At 40.6% G+C, this 16,105-nt stretch overlaps 1 protein-coding gene across 1 annotated transcript in view; it reads left to right on the forward strand.

The window, feature by feature from the left end:
* Window positions 1–16,105, forward strand: part of Slc7a11 (solute carrier family 7 member 11) — a 58,480-nt gene that overhangs the window by 18,525 nt on the left and 23,850 nt on the right. Inside the window, exon 6 of the mRNA XM_090356945.1 lies at window positions 4,916–4,960. Within this exon, the coding sequence (XP_090213071.1) occupies window positions 4,916–4,960 (45 nt within the window). The remainder of the gene's footprint in view (window positions 1–4,915; window positions 4,961–16,105) is intronic.

Genomic DNA, 16,105 nt, shown 5'->3' on the forward strand with positions numbered 1-16,105 from the left:
TAATAATAATAATAATAATAATAATAATGTAATTCCCTTGTCTATCTGTCCTGCTCCAAATGCATTTCTAAAAGAAGAATGATTTCCTTTGGTTCTTTTAGTTTTAGGAGTTTACCTTCCAGCTAACACAGAAAAGAAAACGAGATATTTCAAAATAAATGGAGTTTGTATCCTAATAAATCTCACAAAATTCTGCAAATAATGAATTACAAGAGAGTTAAGAGAGAATATCAAATTAGAAAGTTTTGATGCATAATGTTTGGCGATGGTACCTCTCAAAGAGATCTGTGTTAAATAGTTGAATATTCCCAGAATATTTTTATAGCCATTGTGTGTACGCATTACCTTTGAGTGAGTCCACTTTTCTTCTGAGGTCTTTAACCTTTTGTCCAACGCACAGTATGACGCTAGGCAGAAAAAAGCACTGAGTGTGATCACAAGGTTAGAGGCAGATTCAACTCTCCCGTGTCTCTTCAGCTTGGGTCAGGGCTCTGTGCCCTGGACAAGGGAACCTCACCCCCTCCCTCGCCCAAGCCAGGACATCTAGAAGGTTCCATCAGCAATGTGAACCTTCGAAAGGGAGATTTGAGTAATTCTATTAGATAAAGCTTTTTGCTTAAAAGATTGTGGTCGTCTTCTTCTTCTTCTTCTTCTTCTTCTTCTTCTTCTTCTTCTTCTTCTTCTTCTTTCTTCTTCCTCTTCCTCTTCCTCTTCCCTTCCCTTTCCTCCTCCTCCTCCTCCTCTTCTTCCTCTTCTGCCTCTTCTTCTCCTCCTCCTCTTCTTCTTCTTCTCTTCTTCTTCTCTTCTTCTTCTTCTTCTTCTTCTTCTTCTTCTTCTTCTTCTTCTTCTTCTTCTTCTTCTCCTTCTCCTTCTCCTTCTCCTTCTCCTTCTCCTTCTCCTCCTTCTCCTCCTTCTCCTCCTTCTCCTCCTTCTCCTCCTTCTCCTTCTTCTCCTTCTTCTTTGCCTGTATCACCAATGCATCTGTTCTCATGAATCTGCAAGTACATCTTCCCTCCCCACTTGTCAGTCATCCAGCAATGAGTATTTTGGTCACCTGTTTTATGTGGCCTCAAGTTTCTCCGGCTATGGAGGGCTGACAGATTCCTCCATGTATAAAGACTCTTTTCACGTGGAATTATCTTGGTAACATTGGATTTTACTGATACTGAGCCCTGAAGGTGATGGCTTACAGGGTGAATGGGGTGTGGGAGAGAGAGCTGGTACCCCGACAATCCTCACGGTTGGCTCCTTGTTGGAAGGAGCGAGGCAGCATTGACTTTCTCCAATCCTTGAGGGCTCGATAACAGCTGTGGGATATGAGTCCCCAGTTTTAAATGGAATGCTGTCTGACCTGAGCAGCAAATGTCGGGGACAGCGGGTAACTGCTGGCAGGGCTTCTGTGCTACCCGAGTGCCACCTTGTGAGGGTGTGGACATAACCTGCTCCTGGACCCACAGCTTTCAGTTTTAGGTCAGGAAGGCTGCACCGAGCAGGGTCTGCTGATTTCCAGTTCAGAGGGAAAGTTATTATCTAGATGTAAAGGGACCAACACGGAGGCCAAAGCAATCCCCAAAGAGAGGGTCAGTTTATTCTCTTTGCACATGCAGCCCTTGCTTCTTTGAGTGCTCCATCTTTCCTGATGTAATTAGAGGACCAGGTTGTAGAATGATACATGGAGAGTATAAATGTGTCACCACCCTCCTCTAACTGCCAGGGCAGTGACAGAAAGGAAACAAAACTGAAGGTTGTGCATGGGAGAGAGGCAAAATCAAGGCAGCTATTGTCACCAGAAAGCGCTGGCTTGCTGGGTGCCTGTCCAGACACAGCAGGGCCACTGTTGATTTGGACACACTGCTCAGTGAACAATCCAACTCCTGCAGCACTGGGGGAAGTGGAACACTGTTCGCTTTTAGCTCTGAGGAACGAGTAGTCTTCCAGAACGATGAAATCCCCTTCAGAGAAATACAACTTAGACAAGCCAGGTCAGGGAGCTGGAGTTAGGTCGGCACAACCTTAATATCATTGCCAATGTCTGCCTTCAGAGAAATGCACCGCCAGTTCCCCCTGTGGCCCTGCAGACGTCAGCCAGTCTCCATCCCATGTCCTGATCCAAAGCTAACTATAGCTTGGTGAGGGGTGCATGTGTGTGTGTGTGTGTGTGTGTGTGTGTGTTAACTTGTGTGAAAGAGAAATAGTTTTTCAGTGTCTTTCTTTCCCTTGCTTTTAAGTCTCATCCTCCGAGGAGTTAGTCTTGATAAAGCACCTGCTGGGATTATTTTGTACCATTGTGTCTAATCTAAAGAATAAGCTTCTTTTTTCAAGCCAGCCACATGGTTCGGCTGGTATTGCAAGGCCTTTTGTGCACAGTGGCGGAGAAGCAGATACTGGGTCTCTGCGGGTTCTTCAGGGCCTTGTGGAAATGGGCTCCACGGAGGGAGCCTGGAACTCACTCAGTGCTGGAGGAACACAGGGCAGAGGTGTGGTTTTCACAGGATGCAGCATCCACGCAAAAACAAGCAGCTTCCTCCTTCCTCTCCCCTGAGCCCCGGGCCTCTCCCCTGTCCTCTGTGGTCATGAAAAATATTTGTAGTTTTTTTTTAATAATTATTTCTCTTCTTGTTTTAGAGTCACTATAAAAGAATAAGTTCTGAAACAACTGTTTAGAAGGAACTGGCAATATGACATAAGAAGACTATAGATAATCTGTGTGTGTGTGTGTGTGTGTGTGTGTGTGTGTGTGTGTATGTGTGTGTGTTCTTTTTCCTTTTGGTTTTGGTGGGAGTTGTTTTTGTTTATTTGTTTTCTTATTCTTCATACTTGCATTTGCCTCAGGATTATAACTAACACATCAAGTCTTTCTCCAAGAGTGTACCTCACAATTACCTTCTGCTGCTTGCTCTTCTAAATAACCATCATTTCTGTTCTTTTTGGAACTTAACTGTCTAATCATTCAAAGAAATCACTGGCTACAAACTCTTATTATGTTTGTGGCTGCTGTGTGTGCAGTGTTTGAGATGATTCCACTTAAACCCTAGTACTTGAGCTTGCAGACCTCTATCCTCACCAACATGTAAGCTCATGGGGATGGACTAGGATGGATTTGCTCATCACCCTTTATTTTCTTTTAATCACCTCTCCATTCCTGTGAGCTAAGTTAAGCATATTATAGGCGGAAGGGCTCATAGTCTAGATATTTGGCTTGGGAGTGTAGAGGAATTCTACCCGTGCACATGTGCTCCCGAACACCACATAAAAGTTTGTTATTGCTGGGCACTGTGGCTCACACCTGCAACCTTAGCTACTCCTGAGGCTGAAATCTGGGGGCCATTATTTCAAACCAGCCCAGGCAGAAAACTTCTTGAGACTCTTATTTCCAATTAACCAACAAAAAGCTGGACATAGAGGTATGACTTACATGGTAGAGTTCCCACCTTAAGGGAAAAAGTCCCCCCCCACATTTATGTTCATGAACCTTTCTTGGTTTTAATCATCTCAATAGACAAGAATGAGAAATGACTACTTAGTCATGTGAGTTGAAGTCATTTGGGATGAATATCAGAAAACAGTGACTTGAAAGGAAGAGGTACCAATTGATGAGGTACCATTTTTGTTATAAGCAGATAAATTAGAGTCGAATACATTTACAGGGGCTTATAGAGTGATGTTGTGATTTATGAGTACAGTATGGAAGAATTTGGCTTATTAAAATGTGGATCATCAGAAACACTTTATTTGGTAGAAGATTTGAAACCCAGTCTTGGTAATTGTGAAATGTATGTTATTAATGTCATTTGGTTTGACTCCTTGTGGTACACTGTGTTTTTGTCTAAGAAACCAATAACTCTTAATCCTGAAACGGGGAGAGGCTGCTCCACACTTCCTAGCACTGTAAGATTTGGGGCTATTTTGCTGCCAGTCTCACACTTGCTTCTTCAGCTGGTGTTCCACCACTTAAGCCACGCCTTCAGACTTATTTTTTTGCTTATTATTTTGGAGATGGAGTCTTAAGAGACATTTTTTTTTTGTTTGAGTTGACTTTGAATTTCAGTTCTCCCAGTCTCGGCCTGCTGACTAGCAAGGGTCACAGGCAGGAGCTGTTGGCACCTGGCAATGTAACTACAGTATGTTTTCTTAGTTTGTAAAAACATGATCTTTCAATAGTTGTACAAAGCAGTTTGAATTCCACATGTCAGTGACCTTGACTGGTGTCACCCTTTCCATCACTGTCCCACCTCTGCCAACCCATCGTCCCCTCAAAATACACACTGAATATTAGGACTGTATGTGTCCACTTTTCCTCTCTGCATTCATTCGTCTGTCCTCCCCACTTCTGACCCCCCCCCTCCACTATATCTTTTTACTGTTTGTCTTTACTTCTAAACCTTCAATTCCCATCAGGCATAGTTCGTCTTTCACTTCATTTCTCTTCCTTTTCTCCCCCTTATATGATGCTTCAGAATCCTAACCTCTTCCCCTCTCCCTGTGCATAATCTTCCTGCCATATTTCTGTGCTCCTGTTGGGGGCTCATCCCAGAATGACCCAGTGTTCAGCACTCTCAGAGGCCCATAGTGGGGCTGCGGCCGTGAGCTCTCCCCTTCACCTGCAGGAGGGCAAGCCAGACTTGTGGATCCAAACAGCTGCACCAGCATAGCATCACTGTATTGCACTACCCAGCAGCCACTCCATGAGTCACATGGAGCCCCGGCCTCGGTTAGAGCTTAAGCACTGCACGAACGTGGTTTACTAAAAATGATTGGTGGGCATTTTCCATTGTGAGATGTTTTCTTCTTATTGCAAGTGTTTTTGTAGGAGATTCCCTTAAAATCATTCTGAGTTCAACGTTAAATATGTGAAACTTTGTTTCTCAGTAGTCAATATATATTAATTATTGGTAATCCATTTATATTTTTGCAGGTTTTACCTCAATTTTGTTACTGAAGAAGTAGAAAATCCTGAAAGGTAAGTAAACACATTGAACCTGATGTTTTTGTGATTTTTAAAAATTTTAGAATTATCTGTAAGTAGTAATACCAAGGAGTTTCAATTCGACCTGTCATGTATGGGTATAATGTATCTTGACTGATGTCCTCCCTCCTGTCAGTTCCCCGATCTGTCCTCTCCTCACCATCGTCTCAGGTTACCTGTGGAACCTGAAGGTTTCAAGGAAAAGCCCACAGGAGATGATGTGGTTTAAAATGTAGAGTTAAAAAGGGAATGCACTGTGGGCCAGTTAACATCATCGCCATCATCATCATTTATTTTCATTAGAAGATAAAATGTATATGATTTTATAATTAATTACATATAAATAATTTTATGTTCTGTATTTCCTACTAAATTGCCTTATAACCTGAAAGCCAGAAAGAATAAAGTTATATTTTATCAGTCACATGTTTCACCTAAACATGTGCATAGACTTTCAGCTACCAATACAACTGGAAGCATAAATATTCATTATTTCCACAATGCCATTAGTGGACTATTATTTATGGAAGCTTTGAAAGAACAGCAGAATGTTATAGGAACTTCTACACTTAGAGGATGACTAATTCTGTATATATTCTTCCTAAATAACAATTTGAACATTAGATGGTTTGATGGTGACTTGTATGTTCCTGAAATAGACTGGGAACAAATGAAACTCTTTATACCTTTTGTATAAGCTTTAGATTTTGCACAGAAAAGCAACGTTAAGATCTACTGGCAAAGAAGGAAAATTGAAAAGCTAGAATGTAATTTTAAAAAGTACAAAGTCAATCAATTGCTTTCACTTCTCCTCAGCGGTGTGTGAGCAATTGCGTCAGGAGCACCCTCCATCCAGTGAGGGAAACAGTACCGAAGTATGATCAGGGCCATAGCAGATCACTCAGTCAGTTGGGCAGAGAAGACGTAAGAAGCACCTGACTCTGCTTGTGAAGCTGTTGCTCACACCTGATTGATTTAGAATGAGTGAGCGAGTCATTGTTCCCCTAGGAGATGGATGGAGGAATGAGGGAGGGGAAGGAAAGAGGTTGGCTTGATATCTCGGAAGAGGACTTAGCAGAGAGCAGCTGCACATAAGAGACTATGCTTGAGAGCGGACAACAAGTTAAGGTGAGCAGGGCACTCTGGCCCCTGGAGTACCTGGGAGGCAGAAGGCTGCTTACACCCCTCCAAGGCCCAGCAGGGCACAGGGGAGAGCACAGAGTCAGCAGAGGACACTGAAATGCTACCATGCAAATCGATAGGTAACTTCAACATGGACTAAAGCTATTTTATTAAGAAACATGTCCCACGTGTAAGAGTGTTGTGATATTTGTTCCTGGGATTGGAGGCAGAGAACGCATATTTACCAGGAACTAGTTCTCCCTGTTTCTTGAACATGTTAAGCTACTTTAGGACTGTAAACCCACTGAGGAAAAGATCAAGAGACTGGCCTTTGTTTCGTGTTATTTTTTGAATAATTACTGGGTAAGTGGCAACACAGAGATAAGACAGCTCCTAGGACATGTTATATAAAATTTTTATTGCATTTCCATTATGTAAAAGAAGTAATTATGGTTTCTGGCTATCACTTTCATATCCGAAATCATCTTAAAGGGATCACTTATATAAACATAATGGGGTGAATGTACTCCTTATGAAAAATAATGATGGATCGTCGGTTTGTGAATGTGATCAGTAACATTTGTTATGTGGCATACTGGCTGTATAGAAATCACGTTCTCTTCTAAAGTATATTTTTAATAGTTTAAACATGGTTTTTTGCCATGCATACCTTGCTCTTGCATATATTAGGCATATTTTGTAACTACTTATGCCAGTGTGAACTCGACCTGAATTTCAGATGCATTGTGCCACAGACACTTTCCCCTGTAGGCTCTCTTCTTCTCACTCTCATTTCCTGATTGATTTCTCCCTCCCTTTGTGTATTTTTGGTAGGACTAGGGCATTTAGTTTCTTCATTTCTCAGACTGATGATTGCAGAGATTCAGGGTCTGTAAACACTAAGGAAGAGTAATGGTGATGTGATTTGGTAAATGGTTGGTTTGTTTTTTTCCTGTTGCACATAAAATTCTGATTTCAAAAAATAGAAATAGCAACATGCACCCCACTTGATTGCATGGCTGAAGTAAGATTAGTAGAGACTTCAGAAGCGAGGTGCTGATAGCGCATACCTATGGTTCTAGCAACTCAGGTGGCTGAGATTTAAGGATCATAGCTCAAAGCCAGCCCTGGGAGAAAAGTCCTTGTCTTAGCCCATGCTGGCAAGGAAGGATGGTTCCCCAGATCTCAGTCTTCTGAGTAGCTAGGATTAAAGTTGTGTGCCACTGGTGCCTGGAAAGAAACTCTTGATTTCTGAGGTCAGTGTAATGAGTTACAGCTAACATAGGTTGAAGGGAGGTTTTAATGCCTTTAAATCTTCATACTAGCTATTCAGATAATCAATTCTTATATATGGAAGACTTTATGTAAAAATTAAATAAATGCATTTATTTTCTTTAAAATAAAAGAAAAGCCATAGCATTGCCTTAAAGCACAGGACGGGTTAATGAAATATGTTTATCATAAAAGTAACTTGGGATTTTGAGGAACTTCATTATTCTTATATTTTTTAAAACATGGCTTCCTCTGGCAATGTGAATGATCAATTTAGGTCTTTTAAAATGGAATGTTATTAGTAAAACACAGGAATGCGCTGGGAACTATTTAGAGTTCAATATCAAGAACAGATGGTTCAATTATGTGGATCCCATCCAGATGTGTAATCTATATTACTTTGTAGGTAGACAAGGTTCCAAAATACCTGTAGTTACAAGGGAGGATAATTCTGATTCCATCTTCCTTGTGATGTGCCAAGGTGAATGTGTTTCCCAATCAGTCCTGGGGCATGTGTCCAGCTGTGCCAGAGCCGGCAACGTTTTGGCAGCTGGTGAAATGAATCACCAGCCAAAGATACAGCACCTTTTACTACCCTCCTCCATGGAGGCAATAAAAACTTCCTACAGTTGTGATCTAATGGAAAGCGTGATCATTAATTTAGGTTAGTGAAAATAGTAATGTGATTTGAAGAAAGATAGGGTGCAGAGAGTAGTTTTCTCATCTCACTTGACTGCCCTGCACATGGAATTTCATTTTGACAAGCATTTTACATTACATAACATTAGACTATGAAAAAATGGTCTGCCTTATGTAAGCATGTTTTACGATTCTTTGGTGTTGTAACACGTGTGGAAAGACTTGGGAAAAGATCTCTGCCCATAGGTTTCCATGTAGAAGGACAATTTTTCCATGGCCTTTCTGACAATGCATATCATTTTCTCTGAGTACCTTCAGGTTGATGGAAGTAATACTCTTTTAAGTATAATTAACATTGGACTTTCATATGAGAATATTGCCTTAGTGCTTCAGCAGATAAATGTATTAGAATAAGAATAATATTTTGAGGGACACAAATGTCTGAAATTTAGACTAGGGAGGTCATAAAATCGGAAGGGACAGAAGAATTTAAAAATATTATTATTTCCCATGGGTAACCCTGAGATATTACTGATAATATATATATATATATATAAATTCATCAAGATGTTTTTGAAACTATAATGAATTTTGCCATCTGATGTTTCTTTTTTTATTTTTATTTTTATTTTTATTTATTTATTATTATTTTTTTATATTTCATTTTTTTATTGTAATTAGTAAAAGGGTTACATGATATTTGCCAGATAGAAGGTGCGTTAATTCACATACATTGATACCCTTTCACCTGTCTTGGTACCCGTTTCCCTCCCCCTCATCTGATGTTTCTTTTATATGGAATATGCAGTCTGCCATTGCTTGGAAAGTTTCACAGTACAAAGAACATATCGAGATATATAATGTTTGTAATTCTATGCTTGGATTGATAAATCATGTCTCAGGTTGATGAAAGCTAACAAATGGACTGTTTAGCTTTGACCTTCGGGGTCTGATATTAATCTTTGTGCCTATTAGATGTGTTCTCCTGTTCTTCTCACTTCATTTGTTCTTCCTGTTCTAAAGAGATGAAGAAAGTAGACTTAGAGAAAGTCAGTACAGCTTGATATCATCAGTCATTGTTGAAGAGCAGGCACTTAACATGCTCTGAATAATCCACTTTAGTAGAAGGCTTAAGTAATCAGAGTGCCCTGCTTACTGAATGCCTTGCCTACTTCCAGTTGATACTCGTTGATGCCTTGGTGTCATCACACCTGTGCCAATGATGAGAAGCTTGGTTTGGGGCAGTGCTCAGCTTGTCTAAGGCAGCATGGATGTGCCCAGTTGGTCCACGCTGGTCCCCAAAACAATTCTGTTCTGTGCATTTAGTTAAGATGCCCAACTCCTGGACATTTAGTATGCGTATAATCATCTGCCTAGTTATCTGCTCATTGCCTGTTCAGTTTCTCATTATGCCATTGTACATGGCCTCTGCCTTGTGTCATATAACTTACCCTGATAGAAAAGACAACCAAACAAGACACGTGGCTTGACTTCGGTTGTTGACGTAAGTTAAAATCATTCCATGTCATGTGTGTTTTCTATGGAAACAGACATGGAGTTTGCTGGGTCCATTTATCAACATATTTCACAGGAGCAGTGTTGATTCTTGTGGGGACACTGGACAGACCACAGACAAACGGCAGCCAGCCCAGGCCCAGGTGGCTTCCCTTAGAGAGCAAGGGCGTCACGTTGCCTGTCCTCGCTTCTACTAGGTCTGACAATTTTTCACTAATGGACATGTGCTTGATGTCCTTTGGGATCCAATTTTTTTCATTTCTCAGCTTCACATAGGCATAAAAAGACACGTGGCTCCCAAATACTTTGTTAGTGTAAGGCTGAAGTGATGGATAAGTGGTGTAGAAATTATAGGATTATATGATAATAATTTATCCTGGAGTAATCAAAAAGACAGATATTCATACTTCAGGAGCTTTGTGGAAGCCATTTAGGTTTTTCTTTTTTAATTTTGAGGATTCCAGACATTGACAGGCGATGCTTTCGAATGCTTTATTTGCTTTCATATTAGTTGTTCCTAAATTCTAACTGTAATCTTATTGAGGTTTATACTTAGACTGTAGGATAAAAAAAACTTGTATTTTAGGAAAAATAACAGAGGATAATTAATTTTACCCTGTTTCGGTTCCTGTTTTAAGAGATTACAAGTAGTAGAATGTCAGAATTACAGGGAACTCTTACTCAAACAAACTTCCTTTTATTATGTCTTTAAATAGGAGTAATTCATAGAAGATGAGAAACTGGTTCTAACTTCCTTGAACTGGTCTACTCTCTCCCTCCCCCCCTCTTTTTTTCTCTTGGACTAAAAGCCTTCTAATTACTTCAGTTACTACTGAAGATCAATTATTGGCATCTATAGCCAAGAGGCATAACCAAATGAAGGATTAAGTAAACTGGGCCAGAGTTAGAGTTCTTCTGAAATCGAATAGACTTTCAAACACTGACTCAGGTTTTGATCTAAATCTCTACTACCAGAAAACCCCATAGAACTCACATCAGAGGTCCGACACAATTGTGAGGTTGTCTCCTGTTTTCCTGTGTGCCCTTTGTCCATTTTCTCACTTATGAAATCATACTACCTTCCACTGTTCTTGATGTCTCTGTTTGAGAGTCGGACAGTTTTACCTAAAATGTGTCTCACAGGTAGATTTCATATTCTGACTCACATGAGGTGAAAAACTTCTGAAACCACTGAGATGTGTCCCTGCTGTGTGGCCATTCCTGCAGTCAGTTCTGCTCAGCATTCCCTCCACTCCCTCTGGAGTAGAGACATGTCATGTGTTGTTTTTTGGAGGAGCTGTGCAAAGGTCATTCTATTCACATATGCCATGCCCTAAAGTCATTTGAATAATTTTGTTCTAATCAATCCAATACTGATGTAGGTTATCAGTCCCACAGGCAAATGAGCAACTTGAATTTGGCTAGGCACAACTTAATACTGTATTGTCAGTATATCTGAAATAAACCAAGTGGAATTGAGATACCTCATTTAAAAAATAAATTAAATTAAAAGGATTTCCAGGCTGTGCACAATGGCTCATACCTGTAATCTCAGTTTCAGCCAAGGCAGACATTAGAACACTAAAAAGCTGAGGTCAGCTGGGGGAAACCACTTGCTCTCCCAATCAACGATCAAACGTGGGCAATACTTGTTATCCCAGACATAACCAAACATTCAAGAGGCTCCATCGTCTTTTTCTCTTATGGTCCTGGGTTTTTGGGTTCCATCTTAACTAATATGATAATATGTACCTCTCAACATATCCATGAAGGAATTGATCCTTAGAGCCATGGCTCACACCTTCTTGGGAATTAAAACAAGGAACCCACTTTGAAAAATAACCAAAGCAGAAACACCTGTGAGCACGACTCAAGTGGTAGAGCACTTGTATAGCAGGTATCAAACTCTGAGTTCAAAACTCAAATTCCTCAAACAAAACTAAAGCCAATGACAAGACCCTTTCTCAGAAATAACTAAAGCAAAAAGGGCTGGGGATTTCACTGGAGTGGTCAAGCATCCACCTAACAACTACTGACAAGCCTCACTTCTAAACCTGTGTGCCACCAAAAAAGAAAGATTTCCTTCACCTTAGAAAAGAACTATAAACTCACTTTCTGCATCACTGAAAATGGCATTGGTTCAGGAAATTAAAATTCCCATCCTGTCTCTTCTTAGCTAGCTGCTTGACCTTGGACTGACCTTCTAAACTGCTTCTGACTCTCTGCTCAACACTGTTAAATGGAAGGGAATCCTCTCTACCTTAGGGTTCTCTTGGGGTGAAGGATAAAATAGGTGGAATTCCAAAATGTTAATGAGGACCACGAGTGATATACAAATGCCATCTGCACACAGAAAACCCTAGGTTGTTTAAAGATGAGAATAGTCTCCGGACCTTGGGAAAATGGAGAGGGGAAAAAGGCTTATGGACCTTGCCTGAGGGAGGAGAGGAGAGGGGCCTTTCCTGGCCTGGTGACTCAAGAACTGGCTTGCATGGTCAGCAGAGGTCCCCATCATTCGTGGTCAGGAAGCTCAGGAGGTGGCCAGAATGGCTTTTCAGTGTGTAGCCCCCCTGCCTGGGGTTGGCCCTTCCAACATTGCCAGGCTTCACCCCTGGGCAGCTTTTCTTTTGCAACCAAATAATTGCAGCCCCCATCTCCACACTGCAGTTGTCACACAGTTGGCTGAAATAAGGGTTGGACTGCTTGTCTTTCTACCGTCTTTACCTATTGTAAGGTTCACCATCTTACCAGGAAGTGCTTTGAGGAAATGTGCTGGTGGAGGTGTGTCTGTGCAGAGCACGTTTTGACCTTTGGCTTTGTTTGCCCTAAGAAGACAGACGCCCCTGAGGTGTGCAGGTTGGAAGCAGGCATTGGGCAGCCCTTCCAGAGCTTTTGCCTGAAGTGAGGGCATTGTCTCAGGGACACCCTGCAGAGGAGAGAAAGCCTCCACATTACAGAGGCTTTTCTGTTCCTATCTTGCCTGTCTAAAGTCTGGAATGACAGAATGGATGGGAAAGAAGAATACATCCAGTTTCTCACCTTTTCATTTTAATGGCAAAGAGGAACTTAAAGCCATGGAGATAAATTCCTTTGCCTATGTTTGCAACTTAAATGTTTGTTTCACTGGTAGTCCTTCACTGAACACTCCACAGGGTTGAAGAACAGTCTAAGCGAGATGGGCAAGACAAGACTATAGTCTTGGAGTCAGCTAGGGTGGAGGCAGAATGTGATAAATCATTAGGATTGACTTGTATTCCATTCAAGAATAGAATAATATTGCTGCCTTTAAAAAGATGTAAAAGCAGAAGCCTTGCCTGCATTCAACTCTCTAATGCTGTTGCTCAAACAGAGAGTTACACCAGTGGAAGTAAATGATCTATTTTGAGTCACTTACTGCACGTCATTTGACTACAAGTTTAAAACAGAAACAGTGTTATGAAGAACTTTTTACCATCCCTAATATCTTTCCAGAAACACTGGCTCTTAATCTAGAGGATGGTTGAGAAGAAATACTTATATTCTGCTGTTAATATGCTCAAACAATTAAGTTAGGCAAGAGAAAGGGAAATTGAAACAGAAACCATGACTGGCTTTAGTTTTTCCTGCCAGTAAGTGGTAAAAGAAAAGAGCAAGATGGATAGTTAGCTGAAGTCACAATTCTAAAATACGGTTTTGTAGCTGGGTTAGTAGGTTAAGCATGCTTTCCTGCATCTAAGTGTTTGGCTATCTGTACCCACTCAGCTGGGGTCCCGTCGCCAAAGAGAGCTGAGCAGGCAGCAGATTTGGGGTGCAAGCCCCTGCAGAATGAGCCCAGCATTCTCCTAGCCATGGGGCTGTTGCCTTTAGGTCAAGCCACAACTTGCACTCGGGGGGTGAATCCGTTGACAGCTCCCACCTGCACATGCAGGTGCTTTGCAGACATTCTCGTTTGTTGATGCCAGGCAGGGACCAGACACAGCCAGTGGGGACTTCCTGCTCTCCAGAAGTAGTGTGCATTCTGCTCTGCTGGCTGCCATCTCTCGAAGGACAGCGGGTGGGTCCCAGATCTTGAATTTCTTCTCCTGCTCCGCCCTGCTGAGTCAGGCACATTTACCTAGTAGACATAGTACTTGCTTCATTTTTAATAAGCTGAGACTCAAATCTCCTCGTGGTAGCTGTGCTCCAGTGGTCCATTTCATCAAATGACAGAAAGAAAAAGTTCTGTGCGCTCTGTACCTTACTAGAAGAGGTTAAAGTGTCACATTTTCAATAAGATGGAACATCATTGTTACACCATGTCCAGTGTCATACTTTACAACCATCTTCTTTTCTTATAATGGTGATAGATGGTCAAAATAGAAAATACCATAAAAATCACAGAGGAGAAATTGAAAATCATCCATGAAAATATTCACTGCTCTCATTTGAGCATGCCCCACCCTTGTGCCCGTGTCTACACCCTGCATTATGTGGCTTGAGATAAATGAACATGAGCCTTCTCTGCAGGCATTCTGTCATGTTTCTCACTGATTTATTATCTGTTTCCCACAACTGGCACCAGGCAGAGCTCTTAGCTGTGTCCTTAATCGCTCATGCCTTTCTTCCCAGGAGACTGGAGATTTGTCCCACTCTTGACATTTCCTACCAGTCCTTAGATTTTTTTTTTCTTGTATCATTCAGATTTTAGCAAATATCATTTTTAATGGCGATATAATATTTCTTTGGATGGATGTCCTCATTTTCTTGTCATGTATTGAAAAATATTTCCGTTTTCCTTCATGCAGTGATGCTGATTTGAGTATTTTATGTCTTTGCATCCAGTTACTTTTTAGGGTGCGTGGTTATATCTAATATATCAAATGCAACCAAGTTTTTAAAAGTCCCCAAATTTTCTTTCTCTGTAGCAATAGAACCAGTAGGCTCCATTATTTATCCTCTATATTATCTGCAAACGTTCATTTGCTCCCATTTTCCTTTTTGTGAAACAGGATTATACTCTAAGTCTTGTTCTATTTTTCTCATGTTCTACTGCTCATTCAATTTTCTTTGTGATTTCAGCTTGGAGATCTTTGTGAAGTGATTGTTTTTATTTCTGTGCATTGCTTTGTCTGGAATGTATTTTTTCTTATTATTATATGAGACAGATTCTTGATTTTTCTCCCAACTTTTTAAAAAATCATTTTCTAACTTAGCATTGCCGAGCAGTCCTATTACCACTTGGTTTATGATACTTAGTTTATGACATTTCTTACTGTAAGTTACGATACTTGTTATGATATTTCATATTAACTTCATTGTATATACTAACATTTCAGAGTAATCTTGTCAGCTTCTTGTTATGCTGGCACATCAGTAAGTTACTGCATACTTTTATCATTAAATATTTGAAAATCTCCTTTTCAAATCTGGAGGAAAGAAGGAGGTCTCAATTATTACTCTTTTTCTAAATAAGTCCATATTGAATATAGATTATATATGTCTGAAGGCAGTTTCTATTCAGCCTTCCGTTTGTCTATAGGAAGATGATATGTACACTGCCTTGAAAGTTAAAGCTTATGGTTTCTCAGATGATCTTGGTTGTGCTCTCATAAGGCCTGAACTGCATCAACAGAAGATACACTGTGTGTGTAGCTAAGGTTGTGAGAGTCCTTCATTTCTTATTGTGTGCTAATTGTTAACTTGGGTTCTTTTATTTTCCTCTCAGGTTAAAATAATGTCAACTAATTAAAATGGCCTCTGAAGTACCTCTCCATGACATGAGTACCCTTTTTGGGTGTCTTCTTTTTAATCTCCTGAAGCTTATTTAATAATAACTTTTTATATTTAGAGTATTTTAAATAAAGTAATGAATGTCAAAATACTGCCAAAACTATCAATGGAAAGATGCAAGTATATCTATCTAGATTCCATCTATCTATCCATCTGTCTATCTATCTATCCATCTATCTATCTATCTATCTATCTATCTATCTATCTATCTATCTATCTATCTGTCTATCTATCTATCCATCTATCTATCTATCTTCTATCTATATAAATTATTGCGTTCTATGTACAAATAGGTAGATTTATCATTATGAGCACTCACTTTGTATTGCATGTTATACAAAGGACAATAACATATTGTCTAGCCATTCATAAAACATAAGATGTGTTTTCTTCTATTTGAACCAAGCTTGTGTAGGAAAGACATGAGTCCTCTTGTCTGTGAGTGTCTAGGCATGGCCCCCTTTCCTGACCACACAAGAGTGGCAGTGTTGGGCTGTTTCTTGGCTGGTGATCGGTACTGTGTCTCCCTTTCTCCGGAGGCCCACTGGTAGCCCAGTGCTTCATTCTGCCTGTGCCTCTAGGCATGCAAGGCCTGATTCCTGTGCTCCAGTGACTCCCTGGGTTTGTCTCCCCGACTCCCTACGGGTGACTGCGGCCAGCTTTCTGCTTTGGATTTTACAGAGAAATGTTCCTATGTGACCACTGTGTTTATATGAAGTCTGAGATGAGCTGCAGCAGGGGCCTGCTTTTTGTTGAAAGGGTTCCTGGTGAAGGGTAGTATTATTCCATCCCAAATCAGCGATTCCTGGAGATTGAATCATTTGGAATTCACTTGAACATTTG

This window comes from Megascapheus bottae, chromosome 23 (genome assembly GCF_031878675.1).
Source record: "Megascapheus bottae isolate mThoBot1 chromosome 23, mThoBot2.hap1, whole genome shotgun sequence".
NCBI classification, from domain to species: Eukaryota; Metazoa; Chordata; class Mammalia; order Rodentia; family Geomyidae; genus Megascapheus; species Megascapheus bottae.